This window comes from Dreissena polymorpha, chromosome 16 (genome assembly GCF_020536995.1).
Source record: "Dreissena polymorpha isolate Duluth1 chromosome 16, UMN_Dpol_1.0, whole genome shotgun sequence".
NCBI lineage: Eukaryota > Metazoa > Mollusca > Bivalvia > Myida > Dreissenidae > Dreissena > Dreissena polymorpha.
In genome coordinates this window covers 18,924,041-18,951,925 of record NC_068370.1, presented here as the reverse complement: position 1 = coordinate 18,951,925, position 27,885 = coordinate 18,924,041, and the positions used below count along the sequence as shown (strand labels likewise).

General features: G+C 36.3%; 2 protein-coding genes across 6 annotated transcripts in view; both read left to right on the top strand.

The window, feature by feature from the left end:
- LOC127861490 (single-stranded DNA-binding protein 3-like) overlaps positions 1-27,885 on the top strand; it is a 479,133-nt gene that overhangs the window by 89,175 nt on the left and 362,073 nt on the right. The gene's annotated exons all lie outside the window — the stretch shown is intronic.
- The window catches only part of LOC127861504 (rho-related GTP-binding protein RhoA-A-like), a 34,822-nt gene continuing 16,129 nt past the window's right edge, over positions 9,193-27,885 (top strand). The window contains exon 1 of one of the 2 annotated variants that reach the window (XM_052400066.1): positions 9,193-9,275. Coding sequence is in view for 1 of the 2 variants with exons in the window: in XM_052400065.1 (XP_052256025.1) it covers positions 17,573-17,576 (4 nt within the window). In the remaining variant the exon portion in view is untranslated. Of the gene's footprint in view, positions 9,276-17,420; positions 17,577-27,885 lie in introns of those variants that run through there. The other variant, XM_052400065.1, reaches the window with a different exon arrangement.

Here is a 27,885-nt window from a genome sequence, read left to right as displayed (position 1 = left end):
TTTGTAGCTATAATTCTATGTATGTATTTATATTGAAAATTTCTCAGAGTGCTTTCAATAGTTGCTTTATATGGCATGGTAAATATGTGTTTCCAATTAAGTTCATGTACTCCGAAAAGGACTTGCCATTTATTTTGGGTTTTTGAGTTTTCTGTAGGGTTTTTAATTTGTAGTGTGTAAAATATTTTATTTGTTTTGTTTTTTCTTCCAAGTATATTTTCTACGAATGTTGTTTGAGTACATGGTGTATTATTTGTATTGATTTCAGATTTAATATGTATGGGTATGCTTTTGATTAATGTGTAGTACTTCAGAAAATTATTTGAAGGTATTCCGTATATGTAGCATATATCATTAAAAGAGTAGAAATCCTTAATTCTGTAGTCATATAATTGGTCGACATATTTAATGCTTCGTTCAAACCAATCTTTATAGAAAAACGTCTTATTAATTGAAGTTATGTCTTTATTGTTCCATAGAATAGTTTTACTGCTTGTTTGGGTTTCTAGGTTATGCGTGACATCACACCATGCTGATAGAACATCAGACAGAAATATGTTTTCGTTTGCAATTTCATGTAAGATAGATTTGCTGATGTTACATTCAAAGAGTAAGGAGTCACCATATTTTTTTAGGATTTTCTGATAGAATAATTTCCATTTACTTGTATTGGCATTGTCTAGGTATCTTTTAACCCAGCTGCATTTGATTGCATTCAAGAATGAGTCAATGTTCGTTAATTGGATACCTCCATTTTCTACAGATTGAATTAACTGAGTTCGTTTTATTTTATCAGGCTTACCGTCCCATATGAAATTAAATATTGCTGATTTTATATCGTTAATAATATCATTTGGTGGATTTGGGAGGACTGTTAATACATAAATTAATTTAGGAAGTGCAAACGTTTTCAATACTGTGTTTTTTCCGATAAGTGTAAGTTTACGGTGATGCCATGATTTTAAGCAGTTTTTAAAATTCTGTAATTTAGGTAGTATGTTTTTAAGAACTGTATCTTTTTCATTATTTGTGAAAGTAATTCCTAACGTTGTGGCTTCATCGGATGTCCAATTAAATTTCATTTCTTTTTTATATAGGACATTACTTTGTTTTAATTTTCCTGCTCGTAGCACAGTACATTTACTTTTGTTTAATTTCAGACCCGATGTCATTCCGTAAAGGGTTAGCGATTCTATTAGGTTATGGAAAGAATCGTAATTGTCGTTTAAAAAATAAGTTGCATCGTCAGCAAATAGGGACTGTTTGATTTCTTCGTCAGGTTCTAGTGATATGCCTTTTATGTGTTTATTTGATTGGATGTGATGTGATAGATACTCGATGCAGATAATAAATAGCGATGATGAGAGTGGACATCCTTGTCGAACCCCTCGTTCGATGTTAAAACTGTTTGAAAAGAAGCCATTGTTAATGATTAAACTGTTAATATCGGTATAGAATAGTTTGACCCATTGAATGAGACTTTCACCAAAGTTCATATTTTCTAAAGCAAGAGAACATAAATGAATGATCAAGCGAATCGAATGCCTTTTCGAAGTCTGCAAAGAATATTAGACCAGGATTATTTGAATTGTTGAAATAGTTTATGCATTCTTGGATAAGACGAACGTTTTCACCAATGTAACGTCCCTTTATGAAACCAGATTGAGATCTTGAAATGATTGCTGGTAATACTTTTTTTATTCTGTTTGCTATACTTTTAGTTGCAATTTTATAATCATTGTTTAGTAAACTAATCGGGCGCCAGTTTGATAAGGATTCTAAGTTTTTTCCAGGTTTTGGAATAAGTGATATAATACCTTGTTTTTGTAGCGTAGTTAAGTTTTCGTTGTTAAATGAATAGTTTAGTGAATTAATTAGATGTGTTTTTATATCATTCCAGAATATTTTATAAAATTCGATTGTGATGCCATCAGATCCTGGGCTTTTGTTATTTTGCATATCTTTTAGGGCTAATCCACATTCATATTCATTAAGCAATCCGTCGCACAGTTGTTTTTCCTCTTCGTTTAAAGCATGATGTGTATTTTTAAAAATGGTGTTGTTTTCAACATGTTTTCGTTTATAGAGGGTTTCGAAAAATAAACGTTGTTCTTCTAGTATTTGAGTCATGTTTGTTATATCTTTGCCATTGACTACTAATTTGTGTATAGTTTTTTGTTCACTTCTACGTTTTTCAATGTTTGCGAAGTATTTTGTATTTTTCTCATTGTGTTCAACATGCTGTGCACGCGCTCTTAGTATTATTCCATTGAGACGTGTATGATAGATTCCATCTAATATTTGTTTTTTAAATGTTATTTCATTTTCAATGTCGGTGGTATCATTTGTGTTTGTTTGATGCGATTGTTTTTCAAGTGTTTCAATGGTTTTGATGGTTTCAGTTTCAAGTTTGTGTGTTTCTTTTTGTTTAAATGATGTGTATCTAATTGTTGTGTTACGTATATTTCCTTTAATTACTTCCCATAAGGTGTTTGGGTTTGCATCTTTATTATTTTGAACTGTATTTAATATTTCCTGTTTTATTTGTGTTTGATATTGTGTATCCAATAAGATGCTGTTGTTAATTTTAAAGTATCCTGGGCCTCTTTCAGGTTGTATATTATGCAGTTTAAGTTCAACTAGAGAGTGATCAGTCATAAATCCTGGTTTTATGTTACATGTGTCAATAATGTTGCAAAGAGATTCAGATATTAAAAAATAGTCTAGTCTACAAAATATTGTTGGTTTTGTGTTTGAGTGCCAGGTGAATTTGCTTTCGTTTGGGTGTACTGTACGCCAGATATCTATCATATTGTAGTTTTCAATTATGTTATTTAAAATATTTCTATTTTTAGGATGAGTATAAAGGTTTCCATTCTTTTTATCTAATACTGGGTTCAGGACAGTATTGAAATCACCACCGATTATAATATTTTTATCTTGGTTATTAATTATAATGGATTGTAATGTTTCGTAAAATGTGGAGTCATCTATGTTAGGACCGTAAACGTTGATTAATGTTAGTTGTGTTTCATGTATTTTTATATCTATACTTGCTAGTCTGCCAATTATTATTTCGTTAAGGTTATCAACTGTGATCCCTATGTTACTTTTTATCAGAAAGGCAATGCCTTGTTTATTAGTATGTTGTCCACTGAGATAGATTTCTCCGTCCCATTCATCTTTTAAGGTTTGTGCTAAAGTATGTGTCAAGTGACTTTCCTGTATTAGGCATATACTATATTTTTTTTCGTCTAACCATTTGAAGATTTTTATGCGTTTATCTTTATTGTTTAGCCCTTTTACATTTAAAGTACATAATTTAATCATTTAAAATGGTGAAGGGTGTTGTAAATGATAATGTGTGTGTGCTTGTCCGGTTGATCTTTAATTTTTTTTAAAGTCCAGTTGCTTTCTATTATAAGAGATAAGATATCCATACATACAAACAACGAAAAAAAGAAAACACAAATTATGGAAACAAAAAGATGAATATTCCATAGAAACGAAGAAATAAGAAAAATAATCACAAGAGTAAGAGAAAAATAATAAACGACTATATTCACTAAAGTGAACATTTTAGGGTATCCTTTCGACATCTAAAATGAACTGAATAAAAATAAAAATAGCATATACAAGTCAGTAAATATAATCATAAATCACTATTTCAAGATAATATTTAATGCAAACAACTGAAAAGAAACAAAATACTTAATTATTTCCTTTTAGTCATATGTGGAGTTTTAATAATTGTATTAATCATAGTGTACTTATTATGTTCGTGTGTGTATGCATGTGTTCATAATTTTATTTCATTCATAAAAAGTTCCCGTACATTGTGGCAACCTAGTGCACGCTAAATTGCCGCTACGGTTTACCAAGCAAAACTATATAATTTTAAACTGTTTAGTATGTATTAAGAGACGCCACTCTATGGCAGTCTAAAACACGAAAATCGAAAGTTTAGACAGCCGTAATGGCCTTTTTTTTAATGAAGTGTCTATGTATGTAACAATAATATTTTCAGTGGATGTGTGTATGTATTTAACAAAAATAGCAGTGTATAGCGTGTATGTGTCTGCGCGCGTGTGTGTGCTCTTAATTGTGTAGGACTGTGTTTATTATAGCATAAAACGACCAATAGCATATTGTCAGCTCATGAAAAACTTATATATCTAATAGCATTGCATTACACAGTATACTATTAAATTTGACGTGACTACTGTAGACCTACATAAGTTCGTGTGTGTATGCATGTGTTCATAATTTTATTTCATTCATAAAAAGTTCCCGTACATTGTGGCAACCTAGTGCACGCTAAATTGCCGCTACGGTTTACCAAGCAAAACTAGAATATAATTTTAAACTGTTTAGTATGTATTGAGAGACGCCACTCTATGGCAGTCTAAAAACACGAAAATCGAAAGTTTAGACAGCCGTAATGGCCTTTTTTTTAATGAAGTGTCTATGTATGTAACAAAAATATTTTCAGTGGATGTGTGTATGTATTTAACAAAAAATAGCAGAGTATAGCGTGTATGTGTCTGCGCGCGTGTGTGTGCTCTTAATTGTGTATGACTGTGTTTATTATAGCATGAAAACGACCAGTAGCATATTGTCAGCTCATAAAAAACTTATATATCTAATAGCATTGCATTACACAGAATACTATTAAATTTGACGTGACTACTGTAGACCTACATAAAACATAATCTTCAAACGCAAAAAAAAAATGTGTTCTTACAAAGTAATAATACGTACAAGGCGTAACAACAACAATGTGTGCACATATACAGTACTCATGTATACAATCGCAGCAATTAAAGTAAGAACACGTACAAGGTGTAACAGCAACAATGTGTACATATATTCAGTACAAATGTATACAATCACGGCAGTTAAAGTAAGAACACGAACAAGGCGTAACAACAACTATGTGTGCATATATACAGTTCTCATGTATTCATAAAGCCTGAGTAGTGCATTCGCTTAAGATACAATTAAGGTATTTATTAGTAACAATTAAATACCAATTAAATACATTTGTTCATGTAACGATTGTTCGAACTTTATGTTGTACACATATAATTTATTTAATATTTAATTTATTTATAATTTATAATATATTTAGTATTTAATTTATGATGTTTTCGTTATTTATATGTTAACATGGTTTGTACTGACACTTGTACCATACGCATGTGTTCATAATTTTATTTCATTTATAAAAAGAAAACCCAGTACATTGTGGTAACCTAGTACACCCAATAATAATAAATGGTAATGTAAAAAAACACAAAAAACTTCAATACAAATATATTGTATTTTCTAAAAAGTCGCACAATAAAGAAGAGTATAAAAATACAGAAATTGTTTGCACAACTTAAATATGACTATTTCAACAACACAAAAGCAAAACATAACAGCTGTCAAAGTGTTTTCATAAGCAGACGTACAATGCATTCACCCAACGGATCAATTCAAATAACCCATTATATTATCAACCGTTAGCAATCAACCTCACATAAAAAATGCATATTCCCTGCCTACCACTTGTTTTAACCGTTAGCTGTGAACGGGTTATTACTCTAGATATTAGAACGAGTATATAATTTGTGGTTGATGTACCGTGCGTTTAAAAACTGTCAGTACAGCTTTAAATAGTACTTGTACTTTTTTAGCGTAGCTTGTGTATACGTTCACTTTTTATTAAAGTTGAGGTATCTTAAAAAAATCAAAAAATTTGTTTTGACATCTATCCCAAAATAATTCTGACACGTTGTAATGGCATTAATGAAGTAAATAATCCAATATGTTTTTACAAACATGTATGTTATTTAATTTATCGTTTATTGGGTGTTATATTAATTAACTACAGTACTGATATAGGAAAACATTAATGTTTTTTATGTATGAGCTGTTTACATACAGTTTTTAAATGCCTGCATACCAAAATAGTTAAAACAAGAGCTGCGTTTGTGAACCACAACGCCCCCTATTGTGCCGCTTGGATTGTGTATTTTTTTTGTTTCAAACATATTTAACCAGGATGTATGTGTTATGCATTTCATACTTAATAGGAACAGAATTCTTTCTTGCTTACTTGGAACTGCATACACATGAGACAAAAGAAGCAGTATTGTGGCAAATGGTATTAAATGCTGTATTTTAAATATCTTAAATTTGATATCATTACATATAAAAAAAAATACAATTTTACACGGGAATTTGCATGATAAATCTATATACATGTAATATAATACATATTAAATAGAAAGGTACTTATTTTTTCCGCCTCATGTTTTAACAGTGAGAGGGGAAACAAAAAGGCAGCGAATCCTGTATATTTTCCAGTAAATTAACACCTAAGTCAATACTCAATACATACAGGGTTGTGATAAGTATTTATAAAAAGAAATAATTCCAATATGTACATATTTACAAGTATATTTTTGTGTTTTGACCATGTTTACTTTATATATCAGGATAGAGAAAAAAGGTAGATTGTAAACAACGCTTTATTTGTTTATTACAGAAACAGAATTGCGTTTATCATAAATTTTATTATACTGAATTACTTGATGATGATTAACTGACACGCCTGATTACAAGGGGAGTAACTGCGTTGATAAGTAGTGCACGGAAAACTAGGACGTAGCTACAACATATGTGCAATTGATAAAAAGATGGAAGAAAATATATTATTATTATTTCACAAAGAGACGACCGCAATATGTATAGTAGAACAGCTTAAAAACTACACTTGATTTTCGTTCAATATTAACGTAAAATCTGTTCGAGAAAAAGAGTGCAAAAAGAGTAATTTTCCATAAATTCAGTGTAATTATACATTCATTAGATATCAATATATAATACAAATCGGTTTAACTGTCAATTTTTTCTTCTTGTGAACCGTCTAGAGTTCGCCTGGGAGGAGGTATTGAGTGATTCGGAGTAAGACTTTCGTGGCCAAGGTTTTGATAACCAGTTTTTGTAATCTGCGAAAGCTATTTGTGTGGCGTGTTGATTTCCTTTGAAAAGCGCGTAGATTTTTCCCTCAAAGGACCAGCATTTTTCGACGTTGGCACTATCTTTAAGTCGCACTGATGCCAGGATTTCAGCGTTAAGTTTTGTAAGGTCTTCGTTGACGAAGATGCCGGTGCCTCTGAATTGCTTAGCTTTTCGTAAGATGTCGACTTTCGTTTGTCGTCTCACAAATTTTATAATAATAGGCCTGTTTTCGGTTGGTTTAAATTTTCCTAATCGGTGGGCGATGTCTATGTCGCTCGGTGTTATCGGTATACCTAAGTGCTCGTTTACGAGCGATACTATTTTCTGTGTTACGGTGCTTGATGACTGCCGCTCTTGATCGTCTAGAACGCCAGTCATTCTGATGTTGTTTCGTCTACTATATTGTTCCGTATTGTTTTCGAATTCATTATGAATGGCGGAAGTGCTTTTTTCAGTGTGTAACATTTCATTTTTGCTTTTAAGTTCCTCAATTTGTTTGTTCTTTTCTAAGACGTCATTTTGTAATTTTTCAATGTCACGTTTTTGCTCAAAAACGCTTCCTTCTAGGATTTCGAGTCTTCGTAGAACGGTCCCAAGAAGTTTCTCCTTTATTTGCTCGACAGTTTCCTTAACAATTTCTAATTAACAAAGCTCTAATCTTGGTATCGACATTGCTTTAATGGGTGCTAGCCTAGACTTGCCCATAACAAGACTGCATTTGCAGCTACCGATGGCATCGTATATCTAAATATATACGGCTGCCCCGTACGCTTGCTCGGATGCGTCACAGAACATATGTAACTCTACCTTTGCTGAAGAGTCTTCTACTCCTTTTGGCTGAAAACATCTATCTATACCTACCTGTGACAATGCAGGTAAACAATCCAGCCACTGGGTCCACTTATCAATGTCCGTGGACGACATCTTCTCATCCCACTGTAGCTTTTGTCGGCAAGCATTCTGTAAAGCCAGCTTTGGAATGAGAGTAACAGGTGCCACAAGTCCAAGTGGGTCATACAACGAACTAGCTACTGAAAGTATGCCACGACGAGTGTGACATTTGTCAGGAAGATCAACATCAAATATGAACGTATCCTTTTCTACATACCACTGCAACCCAAGAGCACGCTCAAACTGTTTTTCAATGTCAACTTTTGTGCACTGAACTGCCCTGTCAGATTCGGGAATTGTGTCGAGAACCCTATTACTATTTGAAATCCACTTTGTCAACTTAAACCCCCCTTTCGACAATAATTCTGTCAGTTCAGTAGACAAATCTTTACCTACCTGAATATCTGCTACTGACTTCAAAAGGTCATCGACATAGAAGTTTCTTTCTACCGTCTTTACTGCTTCTGGACTGAATCTGTCAGCATTCTCTCTTGCTGTGCACCTCAAGCTGTACGCTGCACAGCTGGGTGAGGACGTTGCACCAAACAAATGGACAGTCATACAATACTCACCAGGTGGCTGCTCCATATCGCCGCCAGGCCACCAAAGACATCTCAATGCGTTTCTGTCTGTGTCTCTCACCTTCACTTGGTGGAACATGGCCTCGATATCGGCAGTTAGCGCTATCGGTTGCTCACGAAACCTAATGAGCACGCCCACCAGACTGTTCACAAGATCCGGACCCTGCAAGAGGTTATCATTCAGCGACATACCTTGATATTTCGCTGCGCAATCGAACACTATTCAAACTTTCCCAGGCTTACTCGAACTGCATACCGGGTGATGTGGAAGGTACCACACTTTACTCGCGTTGCTCTCATTGGTGTTCTTCACACGCTGTGCATGCCCATTTGCGATGTAACCTTCCATGGTTTTACTGTAAAGAGCCTGCAAATTTGCATCATTCAACAGTTTACGTTTTAATTGTTCTAAACGTTTCACTACTAGTGCCTTGTTATTTTGCAAACTTACCTTTTCGTTTCGCCAAGGTAGTGCGAGTTTGTAGTGTTCACTAGAGCTGTAACGATTCGGTTCGATGCATCGAATAACCGGTCCAACGCCGCCGATTCGATTTCGATACAAATACGGCCACTTTCGATTCGATTCACTGCAATCCCAATTGATCCGCATTTTAAACCTTACTTTCCAAATCCGTCGTCTAAACTTTCTTGTCATTTGTAATACGTCTTGTGATTGGTCAATAGCCAATATGGCATCCAATGAATGAATGAATGAATAACATGCTGAGCATGACATAAAATGGCTTCTTCAATCACACGCTGAAAGACGCACCGTCAAAATTAAAATTAAAAGTATGGGAACATTTCGGGTTTCGCGAAAGTTCTGAATTACTTACCTGTTTTTGTTGTTGTTGTTTTTTACTGTTAAACACATGTGATACACTGTGCATTTTATGTTATTTTTAATTAGAATAACTCAACAGGAAGTTTTGTTCAATAAATTCGTTACTTATAAAACAATGTTGCGTTTTTAAATTGTATTTCAAATATTAAACACTTTAAATGTACAACATAACAAGTTTATAACAAATACCAAACATATTAATTCATGCCCTTGACAAACCAAACATGAAATAGTTTGCAAAATAAGCAGCAAATAGTTTAATTTGAATCGAATCGAAAATAATCGAATCGGACCATTTGGTATCGAATCGAATCGAATGATGGGTGAATCGTTACAGCTCTAGTGTTCACCTTCACGTTCGGTTGTACTTACCATTACAGACAACGCAATGCGATCTTCTTGTGACATTCCTTGTCGATTATCCAATCTGCAGTCAGGAAAGTCTGTATTCCACAATCGTTCTATTTGACTATTAATATCTGAACCTGATTGTTGAAAATGCACATTACATACCGAAGACGAAGTCTTACCTGTGGGGCCGATGATGCTCCATCCCAGAATTGACCGTGTCGCGTACGGCTCCCCTCTCCTACCTCATCTCTCCTCCTCTACCCAGAAGGCCTCAGGTGTGTCACTTCCTATAAGTAACTCCACTTGCCCAGCACTGACCTTTGGCAAGCCAATTCCTGTTAAATGTGACCACTTACTGATCTCCGATCCAGTGGGAAGTGACTCTAGAGAGATAGGTAATTTTTCTATAGACCCTGCTCTACTTAAGTCTATGGTTTCATTTCCATCAAGAGAACTTACCTTTAAGTTCACATCTATACCAGTCCAACGCTGTGTAGACTGATTTACAGTTGTAATTGTAAACTCACGATAGGCACCTTTAGCACCTAATTTCCTTATCAAACTGCTACTACACAATGTAATATCACTACCTTCATCTAATAAGGCATACGCTTCTACCTGACGGGTGTTACCCGTAATAACTCTATGTTTTCGGACACTTAAAAATAATTAATTTTTTTCTTGTCCGAAAACTTAGATACGAAAAATATTCACAAAATACAGGTGTCCGAAAACTTAGAGTCAAAAATTGAAGTGTCCGAAAATAGCGTCAATTGTATCAACGACTACCGGTAATAGAATGCGCTTGTAAAATACCATGCCGTATAGTAAAAATTACAGTTATATATGTTTGCACTGCATTTTAAATAATTCAAATGCTTAATTTATTTAACAGAAAGTTACTACAAGGTTGTACTTTGACCAACGAGTTCAGAAATGAGCATGTGATGTACCGATACTCGCTAGTATGAACCTGTAATTAACGCAATAAAAAAAGCAAACTAGGAATTCTTCGTTTGTTCATTTCCGACAGTTGTTGTCTAATACCTTCCATTGTTCGTAAAACATGCAATAGGGTGCATCACACTTTGAAGCGTTTAGTATTTGTCAAAGTTATTTTACTGAGAAGGGGTAGTAACATTGCGGTAGATAATTGAACTGTTAATTGACACTACCCCTGGTAATTGTCATAACGCTTATGCTATCGGGCGAAACCATTGTTTAATACCGGTTTACAAGGTTATTTACCCAATAACGCAAATGTAATGGTCCGTTGCCCTCAGGCATGCACCTGCCATGTTTGATGATGTTAATCTGGTTGTAAAACCCCATGATCGAAGTGTCATTAAATATCGAAAACAGGACGAAAACTATCGAAATGTAGTAAAATAGCGCTGTAAATTATACTGTCCGAAAACTTAGAGACATTAATTATGGACGAAAACTCGTGTGTCCGAAAATTAAGAGTCATGGAAAATAATTATTTTTGCTAAAAAAAGGGGTGTCCGAAAACTTAGAGTGTCCGAAAACATAGAGTAATTACGGTATATTTCACAATAACAGGAACTATTCGTAAGCAAACCTTCGTCTGCTTAAGGTCACTAGACTGAGTGCAAAAATTACTATGTCCTAAACTATCGTCTGCTTTTTTACATACACTAGCAACGGGTCTATGCAACAAAGTATGGTGTTTTTGTTTACAACCAGTTATCTCACAGCAACTTCCCTTCTTACAGAACTTTGCAAAATGCTTAAAATTTAGGCAATTTTCACACATTTTATTTCTCCTGATAATATCTAGCCTTGAATCTAAATCAATTGACTTGAATTTGTCGCAGTTAATCAATTTGTGATTTTCCCTACAGTGTACACACGATAAACCCCCTGGCTGCCAAGCGCGTAAATCATTGCTTGCGCGTGCCATACTGCTATTGACCCCAGCTGTGGTAGATAGGGTTACAACTTTCCCACGGTGCCCAGAATTTACACCAGATTTTGGCAATGAATGAATATGTTTCGATTCGCTAGCAAGATCCTGGCCATACATAGTGTTCGCTATGGTTGCTCGCCTCTTAACAAACTTTAACAAATCTTGAAAATTTGGCTCTCTACCTGACTCAATCAGATTACTTGCTGTTTCCACCCACTTTCCCCTTAAATTAAATGGAAGTCGCTTAGCCAATTTTCTCAAATTTTCTGAATTGCTTATATCGGACATAAAGCCAATCTGGGACAAGGTAATTTCGCACTTTTCCATATCTAATGACAACTGCATCAATCCCCTAACATCATTCGATTTCAGAGCAGGACCATTAATCAACTTTTCGACATGTGACCTTGCAACTAAATGCGGCTTGCCATAGCGTGCTATCAAAATATCTCTTGCCCGTTTGTACCCCTGTGCTGGAGAAAGTACTACACAATCTTCTATAGCCATTTTGGCATCCCCTTGACAATATTGAATTAGGTAAGATAGCCTTAACCTGTCATCAGCAACTCTTTGTTCAATATTGGTCTCAAAACTACAAATAAATTTACAATAATCTGCTGGATTACCAGTCAATGACAAATTGTTTGGTTTTGGTAAGTTAAATCCTTCATGTATTGTCGCAGCAATTAATTTAAGTCCTTCGTTTAAGTCACTGTTGCTAGATTTCGTCGGTTGTAGCACATGTCTGTCTGTAGGCACTTCTAGTGGAGCTTGCTCCGGAACTCTCCTCGATTCACTCCCAACCGAGTCCCTGTCTAACTGATTCCGACCCTCGCTTCCACTGAGAACACTTAGTTCCAATCGCGCTTCCACAGCTTCCGCCTCTAGTTCGAGCCTCTTCAACTGCATCTCTAGATCACGTTGTTGTTTCTCGAGTTCCTGTCGTTGTTTTAGAATTGACAGTTTATGCTCAGCCAAACTGACACGTAACCGAATGTCACTTGTTCGAGATGTTTCACTTGCAGCCGTTTCGTTTCTAGGCATTTCTTTCAAAATCCATTCGTCTATTCGATCTATTATTTCTTCGCATTCGATCTTGGAATTTTCCATTTCCTTAATTAGTTCATCTCGTTCAGAAGATGCACATATCTTCAAATATGTCTCCTGTGCTTTCACAAGTTGTCGGAAATAACTGATTATTTCAGTGCGAACATTCTCCACGTCGTGAACACTTTGTATGTTCAGCATACGCAGCTCCGCTGCCTTATACAGTCGCCGTAAAGTTGACACTTAATGTCCGATTTCTTGTTCCCTCAGCAGCTTCTCCCTCTCGGTAACGTTATTGACGTCGACGTCGCCACTTGCGTCGCCCAAATCACTACCACCTCCGAAAGCCATTCCGAGACTTTATATGAAGTTTCAACTATAACACCGTACCTTCACGAACAAAATGCACCATGTGCCTTATTGATGACCATGGGTTCAATTTCCACAATTCAGCAAGTAAACATTAACCATTATGATATAATGTCACTATTCAATCACTTTTCAGTCATAAACTGTAGAACATCTTCTTCAATATAGAGAATACATGGTTGGTGCCGAGATGGAGAAAGTTTATCTGGTGAGGCTTAGAAAAAGAAAATAGGGCGAGCTTTAGCGAGCCCTTTTTTCTTTTTCGGGCCGAACCAGATAAACATTCTCCATCTCGGCACCAACCATGTATTCTATTTATCCTGCTTCATTTAAAATTATGCCGCTAACACACTTTATCAAAGACAAATGATTAATTAAGATAACAAATTAATTATTCTGGTCTGCTTCTACATGTACACAAACATTCCTTACGACCGAATTACTACCGATTATGTCACGTAAAAATTGTTCCACATTAAACTGGTCCTTTTATTTCTTTCCTATTGAAATTATGAGAAGAAATTTACAAAAATCAAAAATGTGATATTTTTATTGTAGGAAATTTAAAACAATGTGCAACAGCAAAACAAAAACTGATTTTATTTGTTATCATTTGTCACAGCGTGCGTAGGAATACACTACTTCCTGTTGACCGGAGATAGGAAAATTTATTCGACCCTGCTTTATTTGGTCAATGTTTGCAACAGAGGCAGGATAAAACTGTATTATTGCAAATGTTCAATAACTGTACGACAACTCTTCGAAGACTGTTCAATAACTGTACTATTGCAATGTTCAATAACTGTACGACAAATCTTCGAAGACTGTTCAATAACTGTACTATTGCAATGTTCAATAACTGTACTACAACTCTTCAAAGACTGTTCAATAACTGTTTCACACTTACTGCGACAAGTCACGGCCTCGACTTGCTTTCAAACAATTGCCACATGCAAGTTTAAGGGTTAAAAGACTCAATAACGCGCATTACAGTTCATACATCGTTTAATCATTCTTCATCATTCAACATCAATTCAAACAACGTTTGCGTTTACGATTACGATTAAGATTGCGGTTATCTGAAATAAACAATATTATAAAGAAATAACAAAAGGAAAAGAAACACATACCATGCTTGATCTTAACACATGTAAATGAACAATTAATATCAATTACGCATTATGAAAATAAACTTAACTTCCATTCATACTAAATAAGGTTTACTTATAAATATGAATACACTTCTAGGAGAATTCAAAAAATGACCAATATCCATAAAAAAGTACATTGTAACTTATTTGTAAAATAAGCTCAATACAATACTGAAAACAAGACACACACACACAAATACAAATAAAACTTACTGAACAATGCCAAGTTCCCCAAAAACGTACACAAATTCAAACAATACGACCCACTTGTTTCAGAGCCTTTTCCAAACTGATGCTTTGGGCGATTTCTAAGAGAACGTTCAGCAAAAATTTACATACATTAATTAACATTCATAATGGTAAACCAATGAAAATATAGAATATAGCCATATCAACCGGTCTAAATATATCTTTTACCGAATTTGAAGTTCCGGAAATGCCATTACCATATTCGGAGTGTCGAAACTTCAAAGAATTGATAAGTATTAGATGTGACATAACAATTAAAGTATATGGGTGGTCGACCCTCCCAGTCCCGCAACACCGTTATTGTTTAATCATCATTCTGCTATTTTGAACAATGGTGCTAGTCTGCAACATATGTTATTATTATTTAACATTAACTGTATTATGTAATTTTTCATAACACAGAATTTTCATAATTAACATAACTGTTTAGTCATTAGCACTTATGATAAGCCCATCAACTAAGAGATAGCTGAAAGAAAGACAACATGTACATGATTTTTCAGTATTTATCTCCCTTGTTTAACCTGGTTCAGTAATCTATTTTTAGTTCTGCTCTGGAATTTGGGAAGATATTGATCATTGATGAATGGACTGTTCTGAGGGAAAACAGACTACTCTGCCAATGATCTCTTCTGAACTGTATAAAATAAGCTGTTTTGGCTGATTTAATCACCTCTTGATGCTTTCTTGAAAAGGTAACAGCTCTTGAAAAAGGTTGGAATTTTGAAATAATTAAACTCTAAATAATTTTAACACCGGCATCAAGACATTTTGGCATTATTTTCTAAATTATTCTTATTATTTAGATTATTTTTATATGGTATTATATTATATGGTATAGAGTATTAGAAAGACTCTATTTCATTTCAATAACTTTAGTAAATTCTTCTTATTTTTACATTTTATTCACTGAAGTTTCCTAATCTCCATAAATATTGTTCTTTAGATTAAGTTAGACCTATTTTGTAAACTAGATTTTTGAAGCACTTTCTAGACTTACAGTAACTTATATTTATATTAGTTTTTTTTACAGATTGTAAACTTCTTTTTACATTCATTAAGGTATTTGCTGTATGTTGTTCATTTTTGTAACGATACTTAGATTCCTTAGACTTGGCTTGTACCTGTTCTTAATTCTCTGTCATTGTTCTTCATTTTCCGAGTTCTTGGAATAAAAGTTAGTTATTTTTGTTAAAGCTGCTTTGGTTTTCACTTATAGATAAATTCTTTGAGTGTATTCAGGCGTCTCCGGCTGGACGCCTTTAGTGAATTGAATAACAACCAGTCAGTGGTGTCATCCTGACCGGAAATAAGCGTTCGTCAAATTAATAAATCCGCATTACATATTAAGTGCTCACAAAGTTACATAACTCGTAACCGTCCCGTGACCAGTTCATTTGCGTAAGCGAAGGAGACCACACTACCACATCATACGACCGTTGAGTTTGATAATGGTTTGGATCGGTAAAAAAACATGGCCGCCAGGGGGGGGTCTTTTTCCTTATATTTATGTGGTAAAAAAGCTTGCGAATACTCTAGAAATCACTTTTTTTCTAATCATCATGAAATTTTGTCAAAACATTAGCTATGTGGATGTCTCGGACGAGTTTGAAAATGGTCGTGATCAGTGAAAAAACATGGCCGCCAGGGAGTGGGGCAGTATTCTAAATATGTATTTAGTGAAAACATTTGAACAGTCTAGAAGATACATTTTTTGCCCAATCTTTATGAAATTTGGACATATCTTGGAAGAGTTAAAAAATAGTTCAGGTCTGTTAAAAAACATGGCCGCCAATGGGCCATTTGTTGTCCATTTGATCTTCATGAACTTGGTTAGAACATTTTGTTCCATTGATATTTTGGGCTGCAAAGAACAGGTCATTTCTTTTTATCTCAGGTGAGCGACATTGGGCATTTCAGGTCCTCTTGTTTACTTGAAGGATCAGTAATTCTAGCCCAGTTGTGGCTTAGTTTTTTTATATATATTCTTCTTGTTAAACACTGGAGCTATTTAGTTAAAATGTTTACATTTATAAAATTAAAGCATTTAATGAAAATCTGGACAACATTCCAAAATCTATGAAAAGGTCCCTTTAACTAGTACCTGAGCCGACAATGAATACAGAATACTAAATGCCTAGTTTTAAAACCATCTGGCTAGTTCTGTTTGAGATCTTTAGTTTCCTTTGAAAAAACTGGCACCTATGTGTTGCTTAGCTTCCAGTTGCAATATGTTGGTGGTGTGAGGGTCCTGAGACTGTGCTGGCATATTCTATGATAATCCACACTACGCGAATCCCATGTATAATATATTGGAGTATGGTGATGAAGACTAAAAAGGTTTAAAACGCATTTGTCCAATCTGTTCCGCACCCGTCGGATAATATTATCAGAACAAAAAGAATTTGGCATTGCTGATTTAGGGTGAATGATCAAAAGGGTTTCCAGGTGTTTACACACAGGCGGGACAGAATGTGAACACACCGTTAAGAACTTTATTTTTGTAAATATCTCAAGTTATTGGAATCCATTCGCAAAAAATCTTTAGTGCATAAAAGACAGTTTTTCTTGCAGTTTGTGCCGATATTTTAAGGTATAAGAATAAATCCTGGAATACGTCTGAAGTCGGTAACAAAATTTCATGTTGAGTGAATCATAACGATGTACTTATAAAGCAGTACACGCGGATTTTTTTAAAAAGAACACAGGCTTATTAAATAAAGCAAAGACCTATAGAATACATACACTTTGAAGTAATTCTAATGTATTTCACATTGCCATAAGCATGTCTTTCATGCACTAGTTGAAATTGTTAAGAAAAAAATGTTTTAAAAAGTTTCTTGAAAAAAGCACCAGTTACCGGTTTGTTTACATTCATTAACGTTTGATTGCGAAAAGTCAATTGATCCTGCACCCTGTGATTGTGCGTGTGCAAAATACCAGACGCAATGCCCATTTATGTGTTTAATTTATACAACATTCGGACGACAAGGCCCTCAATTAATCATTTCCGGTTCACTTCCGGATTTAGTGTTCAGATTTTTTCAACAGCAATTCGCAATATTTAATGTATTTATTTGCAGTTTAAAATATGGAAAACAATTGAAAAATTAAATTAAAGATTAAGTTATTTTTTAATAAATCCACAATGTGTGAGTATTATTTTGATTTATAAATATTACTTTTTTAATACGAGAGTGCTTTTTCGGATGTAATATTTTCGGACAATTGTAAACATTAACCCAGTGTTTTTCACCATTTTTGGGAATGGGGTCGGGTCCCTTTGGATTGGGAAATATCGCGTAATTTTGCCTAAAATTGGGAAATAAATGTTGTTGATTTTATGCTTACAAATACTTTAAAATTGATAATAAAAGTGATTTCAATAGTATGTTTTCTAACGTTCAACTTATAGAGCTGGATTGGGAGATAATTGACAATTTTAGATTCCATTTGGGAAAAATATCTTTTTTTTTCAATTGGGTAAGGGTTCCCTAATAAAAACACTGTTACCGGCTCATTAAAAGTTAATATACTCAAAGTTACATTCATTCAATGTGTATTTATTTTAATAACATTATGTATGGCAATAAGTAAAATAATATTATAATGCCTGTGATATAATGCAAATCTTCAATTATTAATTCGTTAAGTGCCAGTAAATGCCTTAAATTGCTCAATTTACCTTAAGAAGTGTACAGCTTTTTATAAGAAAAAATATTTTCATTCAATCTGTTCATATAAAAAGTGCTTTATAACTTTATCCTCTGCAAATGATTATTATTCATAAACAAGCTGTATTTTCTGTATGAGTCTCAGAGACTTCAATAGATTTAAAAAAAACAGGCTTCAACAACCCCTCGACTGAATTTTTAAGGAGTCAAATTGAAAAATGCTTGGGACAATTTTATTTAAAGTGCAAAAATAAGTGTACATAAGTTGTGCTTTCTGTCTGTTTTATTCTCTTTTTTTTCAGATAAAAGTAGACTGAGAGTTACAAAATGTCTTTATACGTTATATTGCTTTATTGAAGTATTAAATAACAATATCAGACTTATTAACAGAATGTTAATGAATTGGTTGTAAAATACAGATAAACTGCTTTCCACTAATGTCATCAGCTAGGTACCACTTGTCATTGCTTGTTTCGCCCTTTTAAACCTAGGACAAGCTCTAAGTGGCGGGCGGCAGTGTTGATCAGACACTACCCATTAGTGGATGGCTTCCAGCTACTGGCGTTCCTCCTTAGCCACAGCCAGCTGGAGCTTCTTTCTGCAGCCTGTGATACCTTCTTAATGGCCAGCTTTCTCCCCTGTCCCACTATTCCCATATCCTGGAACATCTTACCCAGTGATGGTGCAGGAAACCCTCTGCATCCCACTTCAATCGGGTAGTTCCATGCTCTCCACCCGGCCTCTCTACATTCCTGGACGAGATCTTCGTACTTGGCCTTCTTTCTCTCATGTGCCTGAGTACATCTTTCTTCCCACGGGACAGTCAGCTCTACCAGGATGATCTTCTTTGTCTTTCCGGAGACCATCACAATGTCTGGGCGTAGGGTAGTGTGGACAATGTCTGGAAACTGCAGCTGTTTCCTAAGATCTGCCCGTAGTTCCCAGTCATTTGTGCCATCTAGGATACTCGGATGTCCTCCCTTTGTACCCTTCATTACTGTCCCTGCTGGTACAAAGTTGATGTGCTTTGCCCCTGCATGTACTCGTGCCTTCTTCTTGTGTCTCTCAAGTGTATCCGCTACCTCTCGGAGTACCTGGTCATGTCTCCAGCGGTATCTCCCCTGGGCAAGTGCTTCCTTACACGAGGACAAGATGTGGTCCAGGGTAGCTCTTCCTCCACATAGGGTGCATTCTGCTGTCTCTATCAGCCCCCATCTCTGGAGATTCGCCGGTGTTGGCAAGACATCATAAACTGCCCCGATCAGGAACTGCAGTTGAAAAAACTGGTACTTCCAGATATCTGTCCATGACAGTTTCCTCCCTGTTGTCTGCCACTTTGTCCAGCTTCCCTGGCTCCCCATCTGGACTGCTTTCACCTTTCTTATCTCTTCTTCTTCCTTTCGGATTTCGCTCTGAACAAGTTCTCTTCTTTGGACTGTTGTGGCTGAACTCCACGGTTGTCTAGTGTTCAAGCCGAGTTCTGGTCTACCTTGATAACTTATTCAAACTATGTCATGATGTCTCAGTCGACTCTCTGCCTGCTCAACTGCATTCGATGCTGACCATCTTCTTCCAGTTCTGACCTCTATCCCTGCATTTCTAATGCTCATGTCACTAGAGTCTCGTAGGGTCAACACGAGCCTTGCCTTACTAACTTTGTACTCCTCTACAATTGATGAAAGAGGGAGCTGCAACATTCCAGTTCTGTTGTAGAATCCAATACTTGTCATACATGATGGAAGTCCGAACCATCGTCTCAGGCTCTTGTTTATCATGCTTTCCAAGCTATCAACCGTCGATGTTGGGATCTCATACAACATTAGTGGCCACAGAAGACGGGGCAGGAGGCCATGCTGAAAAAGCCATGCCTTGCACGGGTGTCAGACAATTCACCCCCTGGACAATTCACCCCCAGAATTTGATTTCCTTGGACAATTCACCCCCAAAGACAATTCACCCCCAAGACAATTCACCCCCATATTTGTATATGAGATTTTATGGTCATTTGCTTTTGTCATATTTGAACATAATTTGTGAGCAGATGTTCTGGGGTTATAATTTTGACTTTGCACACAATTTTGACGTGAAAATAATAAATGTAGTATGTAAATGAAAGATGACATTGTGTTTTTTGTCAAATGCAATTCAACCAATGTATTTTTCTATAAACTGTGTTACAACATATAAAATTGAAATTAATTAAGTTTTTTGTATTTATACTATTTATGCATTTGTTTTAAATAATATTATTATTTTACTATTTTATTATTAGTACTTTGTCAAATATTGAAGATGATTAATTAGTTTCATTAAATTCTTAGAATTTTACATTAATATCACAATTATTTATTTATTCATGTTATATAGGATAATTAATTTAATAAAATAAAATGGTTTAATTGATATGAAAACCTTAATTAAAGAAAGGAAATTTAATCTGGTTGGGAGCGTGCAATTAATGGGTATTACAATCACGCATTCACACCTCTGGCGAGGCTTTATCAAAGTGTCAAAACAGATTAATCAAAGTGTCAAAACAGATAAACAAAGACTTCACTGTTACACACATTGACATATGACATAATTATGCTGGGCTTGGCATAATACCTGGTAATACCTGTATTAAAAAAATCTATTTTTGTTCACTTGATATTTTGATTATTATTTTTAAACAAATAATTATTATTTAAAAAATATTATTTTTAAACATATAATTATTATTATTATAAACAAAGACTTCAGTTACACACATTGACAAATAATTATACTGGGCTGGGCATAATACCTGGTAATACCTGTATTAAAAAAATCCATTTTTGTTCACCTGATATTTTTATTATTATTTTATTTAACTGCCTAAAAACATAGGTGTTTCATTAAAAAAATAATTATTTTTATTCTTATTATCCATTAAGGTGTTCAATTTTCTCTCATAAGTAATAGAAGTTGTGTTTTGTAATGTTGTGTATTGAAACATATTTTAGTCTGCAAATATCAGTATTCATTTCAAATCCAGTAATTCACGCAATTTTCTGTTATAATTTTAAAATGCTACTTTTACAGGAGTACTTCATGATTTATTAAATCCACTATAATACCGCTAGTATGGTCCTACTAAAAATGCTTTGAAATGTAATGAATTTTTTACATTAATTGTACTTAATTCAAGTCCACTTCAATCATACAGTATGTTAAATCATTCCATACTACAGCCTTATCTCTAAGCAACCCCAATCAGTATATCTACCACTAGATAATCAGAAGAAGATAATCAGTACCCTCATCAGCTCTGAATGCCTGACAGATTATCTGTTTATTGTTACCTTTAGTGGTGTGAAAAGGATGTTTTTAGGTGTTGTTATTTTGTTGACTGACTATGTGACAAATATTTTATTATTATATTTCCCATTTAAAATAAACATAGTACTTAATATTATGAAAATTTCGAAATCTTGCATAACTTATCAAATAAAAAACATTGGAGTATTTCCAAATAATGTATCCAATACCATTATTATTTATTTATACACTTTTTACAAATGTAAACTGTTTTAATGAATAAAAACAATCTTAAATAAAACAAAACACATAATTGATTATTTAATAAAAGAAACAACAATAATAAGATATTGTTAATAATAAAAACAAACATCAATAGATAAAAAGCACAGTTATGTTTCAATTGCAAGTAATTTTATGAAAAAAAGAAAGACATTCTGAGAACATCTTAATATGCTTTTATTCGAACTTCATAAAAATCAAATAGAATACAAATAACTATCCTTAGAAAACAGATATTCGTAATTACTAAATCCTAAACAAACAGCAAAAGAAAACACAAAATATCTGGGGGTGAATTGTCCAGGGATCAGGGGTGAATTGTCTAGGGGGTGAGTTGTCTCCTGGGGGTGAATTGTCTTGGGGGTGAATTGTCTTATTCCCCCTTGAACTTCTCTGGTAGGCCTGTTCCCTCTATCTTTGCAAGCCCATTCCTCAGTTGCTGCCTGATGCGCTCTTTGTTATTTCTGCTATCACCCAGTGTGGTGTCAAACCATTTACCCAAGCACTTGACGGGGTTGTCAATAAGTGATGGGATATTCTCGCCCTGTACCCTGAGTGTTGTCTTCTGCCAGACTTTACCTCTTCTCAAGATAAGAAATCTTGACTTCCTTGGTTTGAAGGCCATTCTAGCCCATGACACAACATCTTCAAGGGCTGATAGGATCCATCGAGCTTGTATGTGGGACTCTGTTGTGATAGTCAGATCATCCATAAATCCCCTCTGTGGTGAAAGTCTGATATCTGTCTGGGTCTTCGGTCCCCTTGACTCCCTGTCTCCGGCTTTGATGATGAGATTCATAGCGGCGATGAACAGTACACTGTAACTCCAATATAACGCGGATGACGGGGTCCAAGCCACGCAACAGCGTTATAAACGGACAGCGTTTTAAGTTTTGAGCTTATTTATTTAAGGGGGCCTATAAAAACAGGTAAAGTATAGCCTATAATATAGGTCCTGTGTATTGTCATGCAGTGTTGTTGTCATCCGCAAATACATGCATATAAACCGAATCGAACGATAACAGTATACATACCGCTTTTCTAATGTGCACATTTATCCGATAATCCAATATAATTACAACATCACTTACGAAAAAATAATGTTAAACATTTATGACAAGAAATATGTTTACGAATTTCGTAAACAAGTTCATATGCCTACGCCATTTTTCAGAAAAATTAGCACAGTGCATTATGGGACACAGCTTTCATTGGACGAGCGAATTTAAATTTAGATTGAATGCAATAGGAGGTTTTTGTGTGACGTCACAAGAGGGGTTTTCCGTTACTAAAAATAGATTGGCCGTCAACTTCTTGATCGCGGCCAATTAATTGTATCAGAGTAAAGGCCGTCGGAAGACTTACAATTTCACAAAACAAAACTATAAATACCCGTATTCTTTTTTAAAATAAGAATTTAATAAATGATATTTCAAAAATAATAAAACATAATAATTTGAATATTATTATAAGTGGTGTGGATGCGATTGTGTTATTTTTCATCAACGATTGAAATTTAGTGTAAGGGGTGCTTTGAATCAGTTATAAAACAAAGCCCTAAAATAGCTCAATACATTTTAATCTTGAAATGCATTTTTAATTTTCTTTTACATTGAATGAATTTTCGTTTCGTTAACATGTACAAAGAAATATTTTATTGCGTCATTTGCAGCATGTAAAAAAACGTGCTTTCCGTGGACCTTTCTGATAACGGGCACAAATTTAAGTGCATCTCTGTTAACCATTACACTGCGTTAGCATGTAAATAAAACGCAGGAATTTTAACCAGGTTTTCCGAAGGAAAAAACTGGTTATTAGATTGGCGAATGCGGGCGGGCTGGCGGGCGGGCGGAACAAGCTTGTCCGGGCCATATCTATGTCGTTTCATTGTCAGATTTTAAAATCATTTTGCACATTTGTTCACCATCATTGGACGGTGTGTCGCGCGAAATAATTACGTCGATATCTCCAAGGTCAAGGTCACACTTTGAGTTCAAAGGTCAAAAATGGCCAGAAATGAGCTTGTCCTGGCCATAACTATGTCATTCATTGGGAGATTTTAAAATCATTTGGCACATTTGTTCACCATCATGGGACGGTGTGTCGCACGAAAGAATCACGTCAATATCTCCAATGTCAAGGTCGCCACGACTAAAAATAGATTTTTTTAAAAACAAACTTACAAAGGGGGTTAATTTTGTTTGTTCATTTCAAAAGTTCAGTTTGAGTTTTCTCGCTTTATCAGATTTTTTTTTCACAATGAAAACCTGGTTTTGTGACAAATTTGTCCCTTGTTTTATTTCTTTTTCGTAAACGTACTGAAACATTAAACACACACACAGATATTTTTATTTGTCAAGCATGTGTAGCATATAATAAACGATAACACACTTACACAGGCATAGTTAATACAATGAAATACAATACACGATAAATACAAAACATAAACAGGATATCGTTTTAAATAACTTTAATTTGATAATTATTCCGCTTGCACTTGCCTTATATAAATTAGCGCACTGAACCGCTCTGATAGGGAATACATGTAATAAACATGGACTCGCGAGTTTTCACACCTTTATTGACATTACACAACAGATTAACACCAATTAGCTGTCGAGTGTCGTTTAACCTCGAATCGATTAAAATCAGTTAAACGGACGGATAAAGCAATCAAGCTGTGATCGCTGGTTTCTTTGAATTTTCTGAAAATACATGAAGTTGCATAACAAGGATTTAAATCAGAAATGGAAGGTTGGAGAAGAAACGGGATCCAAGGACCCCCCGCGTTATATTGGACACAGCGAAATAACGGACCGCACTATATTGGAGTTACAGTGCAGGGCCCTCAATCTATCAAATCTGCCGCCGAATTTCGGCGGCAGTCCCCCACCTGAAAAGTATACTTTTTTCCCCTTTTTGGGGGAAAAATTCCCCCCCCAAAAAAAATAAATGTTTTTTTTGTTTGTTTTTTTAATAGAAAGATGTGTCTCATGATTATTATATCTCAATTCTATTTCAATTTAATCTTTTCAAACATACTAAATTATGAAAAATGCAATGAATATAGTGCAAACATGTACAAATGAAAAAATAAGAGAGTAAGTAAAAAAATCCCCCAAAAAGGGAAACGCCAAGAAAATTCCCCTTTCTAAGGGCTGCGGACCCCTTCCCCCAAAGTAGTGTGAGGGCCCTGCAGTGTACTACTGACACTGTGCAGCCGGTTACAACCCCCTTCTGAAGCTGTATCCAGGATGTTGTAAAGTTCTTTGTTGTGAAGCGCATGTTGATGTTTCTGTAGTAGCTTCTGACAATGCTCTGAATATGTTCTGGTACATGGTGGTGTTTCAGAGCAAACTCTATTACCTGGTGGGGTACCGTGCCATACGCATTTGCTAGATCCAGCCATACAACTGTGAGATCTGTCTTAGCTTCCCTGATTAACTGGCTAATAGCGCATGTGTGTTCAATGCAGCCAGAGAATTCTGGAACACCTCCCTTCTGTGCTGATGTGTCAATGTACCCATTACTGGTCATGAATGTTGTAAGACGCCTGGCAACCACTGACATGAAGATCTTGCCCTCCACATTCAACAATGATATTGTCCGGAACTGTCCAATATCCTTGGAAACCTCCTCCTTTGGGACGAAGATGCCTTCTGCTCGCTGCCACTCCACAAGTACATCTCCTTTACGCCAGACCACCTTCAATAGTTTCCACAACCGTCTCAGCAGTTTTGGGCATGACTTGTACACCTTGTAAGGTATTCCATTTGGGCCTGGTGCTGACTTGGATCTAGCCTTCTTGATTATATCTTGGACCTCCTTGAGGGTTGTTTCTCCCTCAGTAAATGCAACAATGGGCATGGGTACTGGGGCTATGCGTTCATGTCCCTCCATCCACATATGTCTCGCCTGATCAGAGTGCGTGTTCTTCAGATGCTCTTCAACCTCCTCTTTAGAACAATTCAGCTGTCCCGCTTTCTTCTCTTCAAGGATTTCCTTGCTAAAACCATAGGGATTGGAAAGAAATCGTGATCTTTGTCTGGCCTTCTCCCTTTTGGCTTTCCGTATCCTTTCCGCTTTCCTCAGGTCTTGAAGTCTGCGTCTGGTGTGGTCTCATAGTTCCTGTAGACCAATTTTCTCTAGCTCTGATGCCTGTCTGTACTGGTTCCCCAAGTTGCGAAGGTCCTTCCTCAACTTCTCTTTTTCTATCTGCCGTCTGTTCTTGGCGACTGTAGTCTGCTTCCTTTCCGATGGTGTCACCCCAAATCTTTCCTTCCCGACTGCATATATCAGTCTACACATACTCCTCAGTTTCCTCTCTACTGTTCCAAGTAACACCTGTTCCACGATGCCATCTACCTCCTCATCAAACTCCTTCCACTGTTTCTCGTTCATAGCTGGCCATTTGATGCGCTCTAGTCTGTCGTCTGTACGACTGCCCTGGCTACCAAGATCATGTTCTGTTCTTGTAGGCTTATCCACCTGTTCCATCTCAGATTCGTGGAGATCCTCAGCACTGTGGTGTTCTTCCTGGCTGTGGTCCTCCTGTGTCTCACCAGACAAGTCTGTGCACTGTCTCTGCTCTGGATCATGCTGACAACCCTTCCTAGACTGATGTATCTTGAGACCCCTGGCATTCTTACAGATTTTCCCGCAAACACACGTATAGGCCTAACCTGTCAATGTCCGTTGTACTAGCCGTGTCGATTCTGTTGTGTCCGTCCTATTGGATCTCTCTTCCACCACCCCCCCCCCTCTCGGAAGACCCTGGGGGTATCTTTCTGTATGTCTTGTTGTAGCTGTTCTGTGGGTAACTCCTTACGGAGTCATCATCTTGGGGTGCCGGCCCTTGATGCCCAATTCCAGTCTCTCCTGGATGTCCACTGTCTCTCCAGTTGTCACCAATCTATTCCTGGTTGTCATCCAGTCTTTCCTGGAAGTCACTGATTCCTCAGAAGTCATGTTGTAAAATACAGATAAACTGCTTTCCACTAATGTCATCAGCTAGGTACCACTTGTCATTGCTTGTTTCGCCCTTTTAAACCTAGGACAAGCTCTAAGTGGCGGGCGGCAGTGTTGATCAGACACTACCCATTAGTGGATGGCTTCCAGCTACTGGCGTTCATCCTTAGCCACAGCCAGCTGGAGCTTCTTTCTGCAGCCTGTGATACCTTCTTAATGGCCAGCTTTCTCGCCTGTCCCACTATTCCCATATCCTGGAACATCTTTCCCAGCGATGGTGCAGGAAACCCTCTGCATCCCACGTCAATCGGGTAGTTCCATGCTCTCTGTCCGGCCTCTCTTCATTCCTGGACGAGATCTTCGTACTTGGCCTTCTTTCTCTCATGTGCCTGAGTACATCTTTCTTCCCACGGGACAGTCAGCTCTACCAGGATGATCTTCTTTGTCTTTCCAGAGACCATCACAATGTCTGGGCCTAGGGTAGTGTGGACAATGTCTGGAAACTGCAGCTGTTTCCTAAGATCTGCCCGTAGTTCCCAGTCATTTGTGCTGTCTAGGATACTCGGATGTCCTCCCTTTGTACCCTTCATTACTGTCCCTGCTGGTACAAAGTTGATGTGCTTTGCCCCTGCATGTACTCGTGCCTTCTTCTTGTGTCTCTCAAGTGTATCCGCTACCTCTCGGAGTATTTGGTCATGTCTCCAGCGGTATCTCCCCTGGGCAAGTGCTTCCTTACACGAGGACAAGATGTGGTCCAGGGTAGCTCTTCCTCCACATAGGGTGCATTCTGCTGTCTCTATCAGCCCCCATCTCTGGAGATTCGCCGGTGTTGGCAAGACATCATAAACTGCCCGGATAAGGAACTGCAGTTGAAAAAACTGGTACTTCCAGATATCTGTCCATGACAGTTTCCTCCCTGTTGTCTGCCACTTTGTCCAGCTTCCCTGGCTCCCCATCTGGACTGCTTTCACCTTTCTTATCTCTTCTTCTTCCTTTCGGATTTCGCTCTGAACAAGTTCTCTTCTTTGGACTGTTGTGGCTGAACTCCACGGTTGTCTAGTGTTCAAGCCGAGTCCCTGTCTACCTTGACAACTTGTTCCCACTATGTCTTGATGTCACAGTCGACTCTCTGCCTGCTCAACTGCATTCGATGCTGACCATCTTCTTCCAGTTCTGACCTCTATCCCTGCATTTCTAATGCTCATGTCACTAGAGTCTCGTAGGGTCAACACGAGCCTTGCCTTACTAACTTTGTACT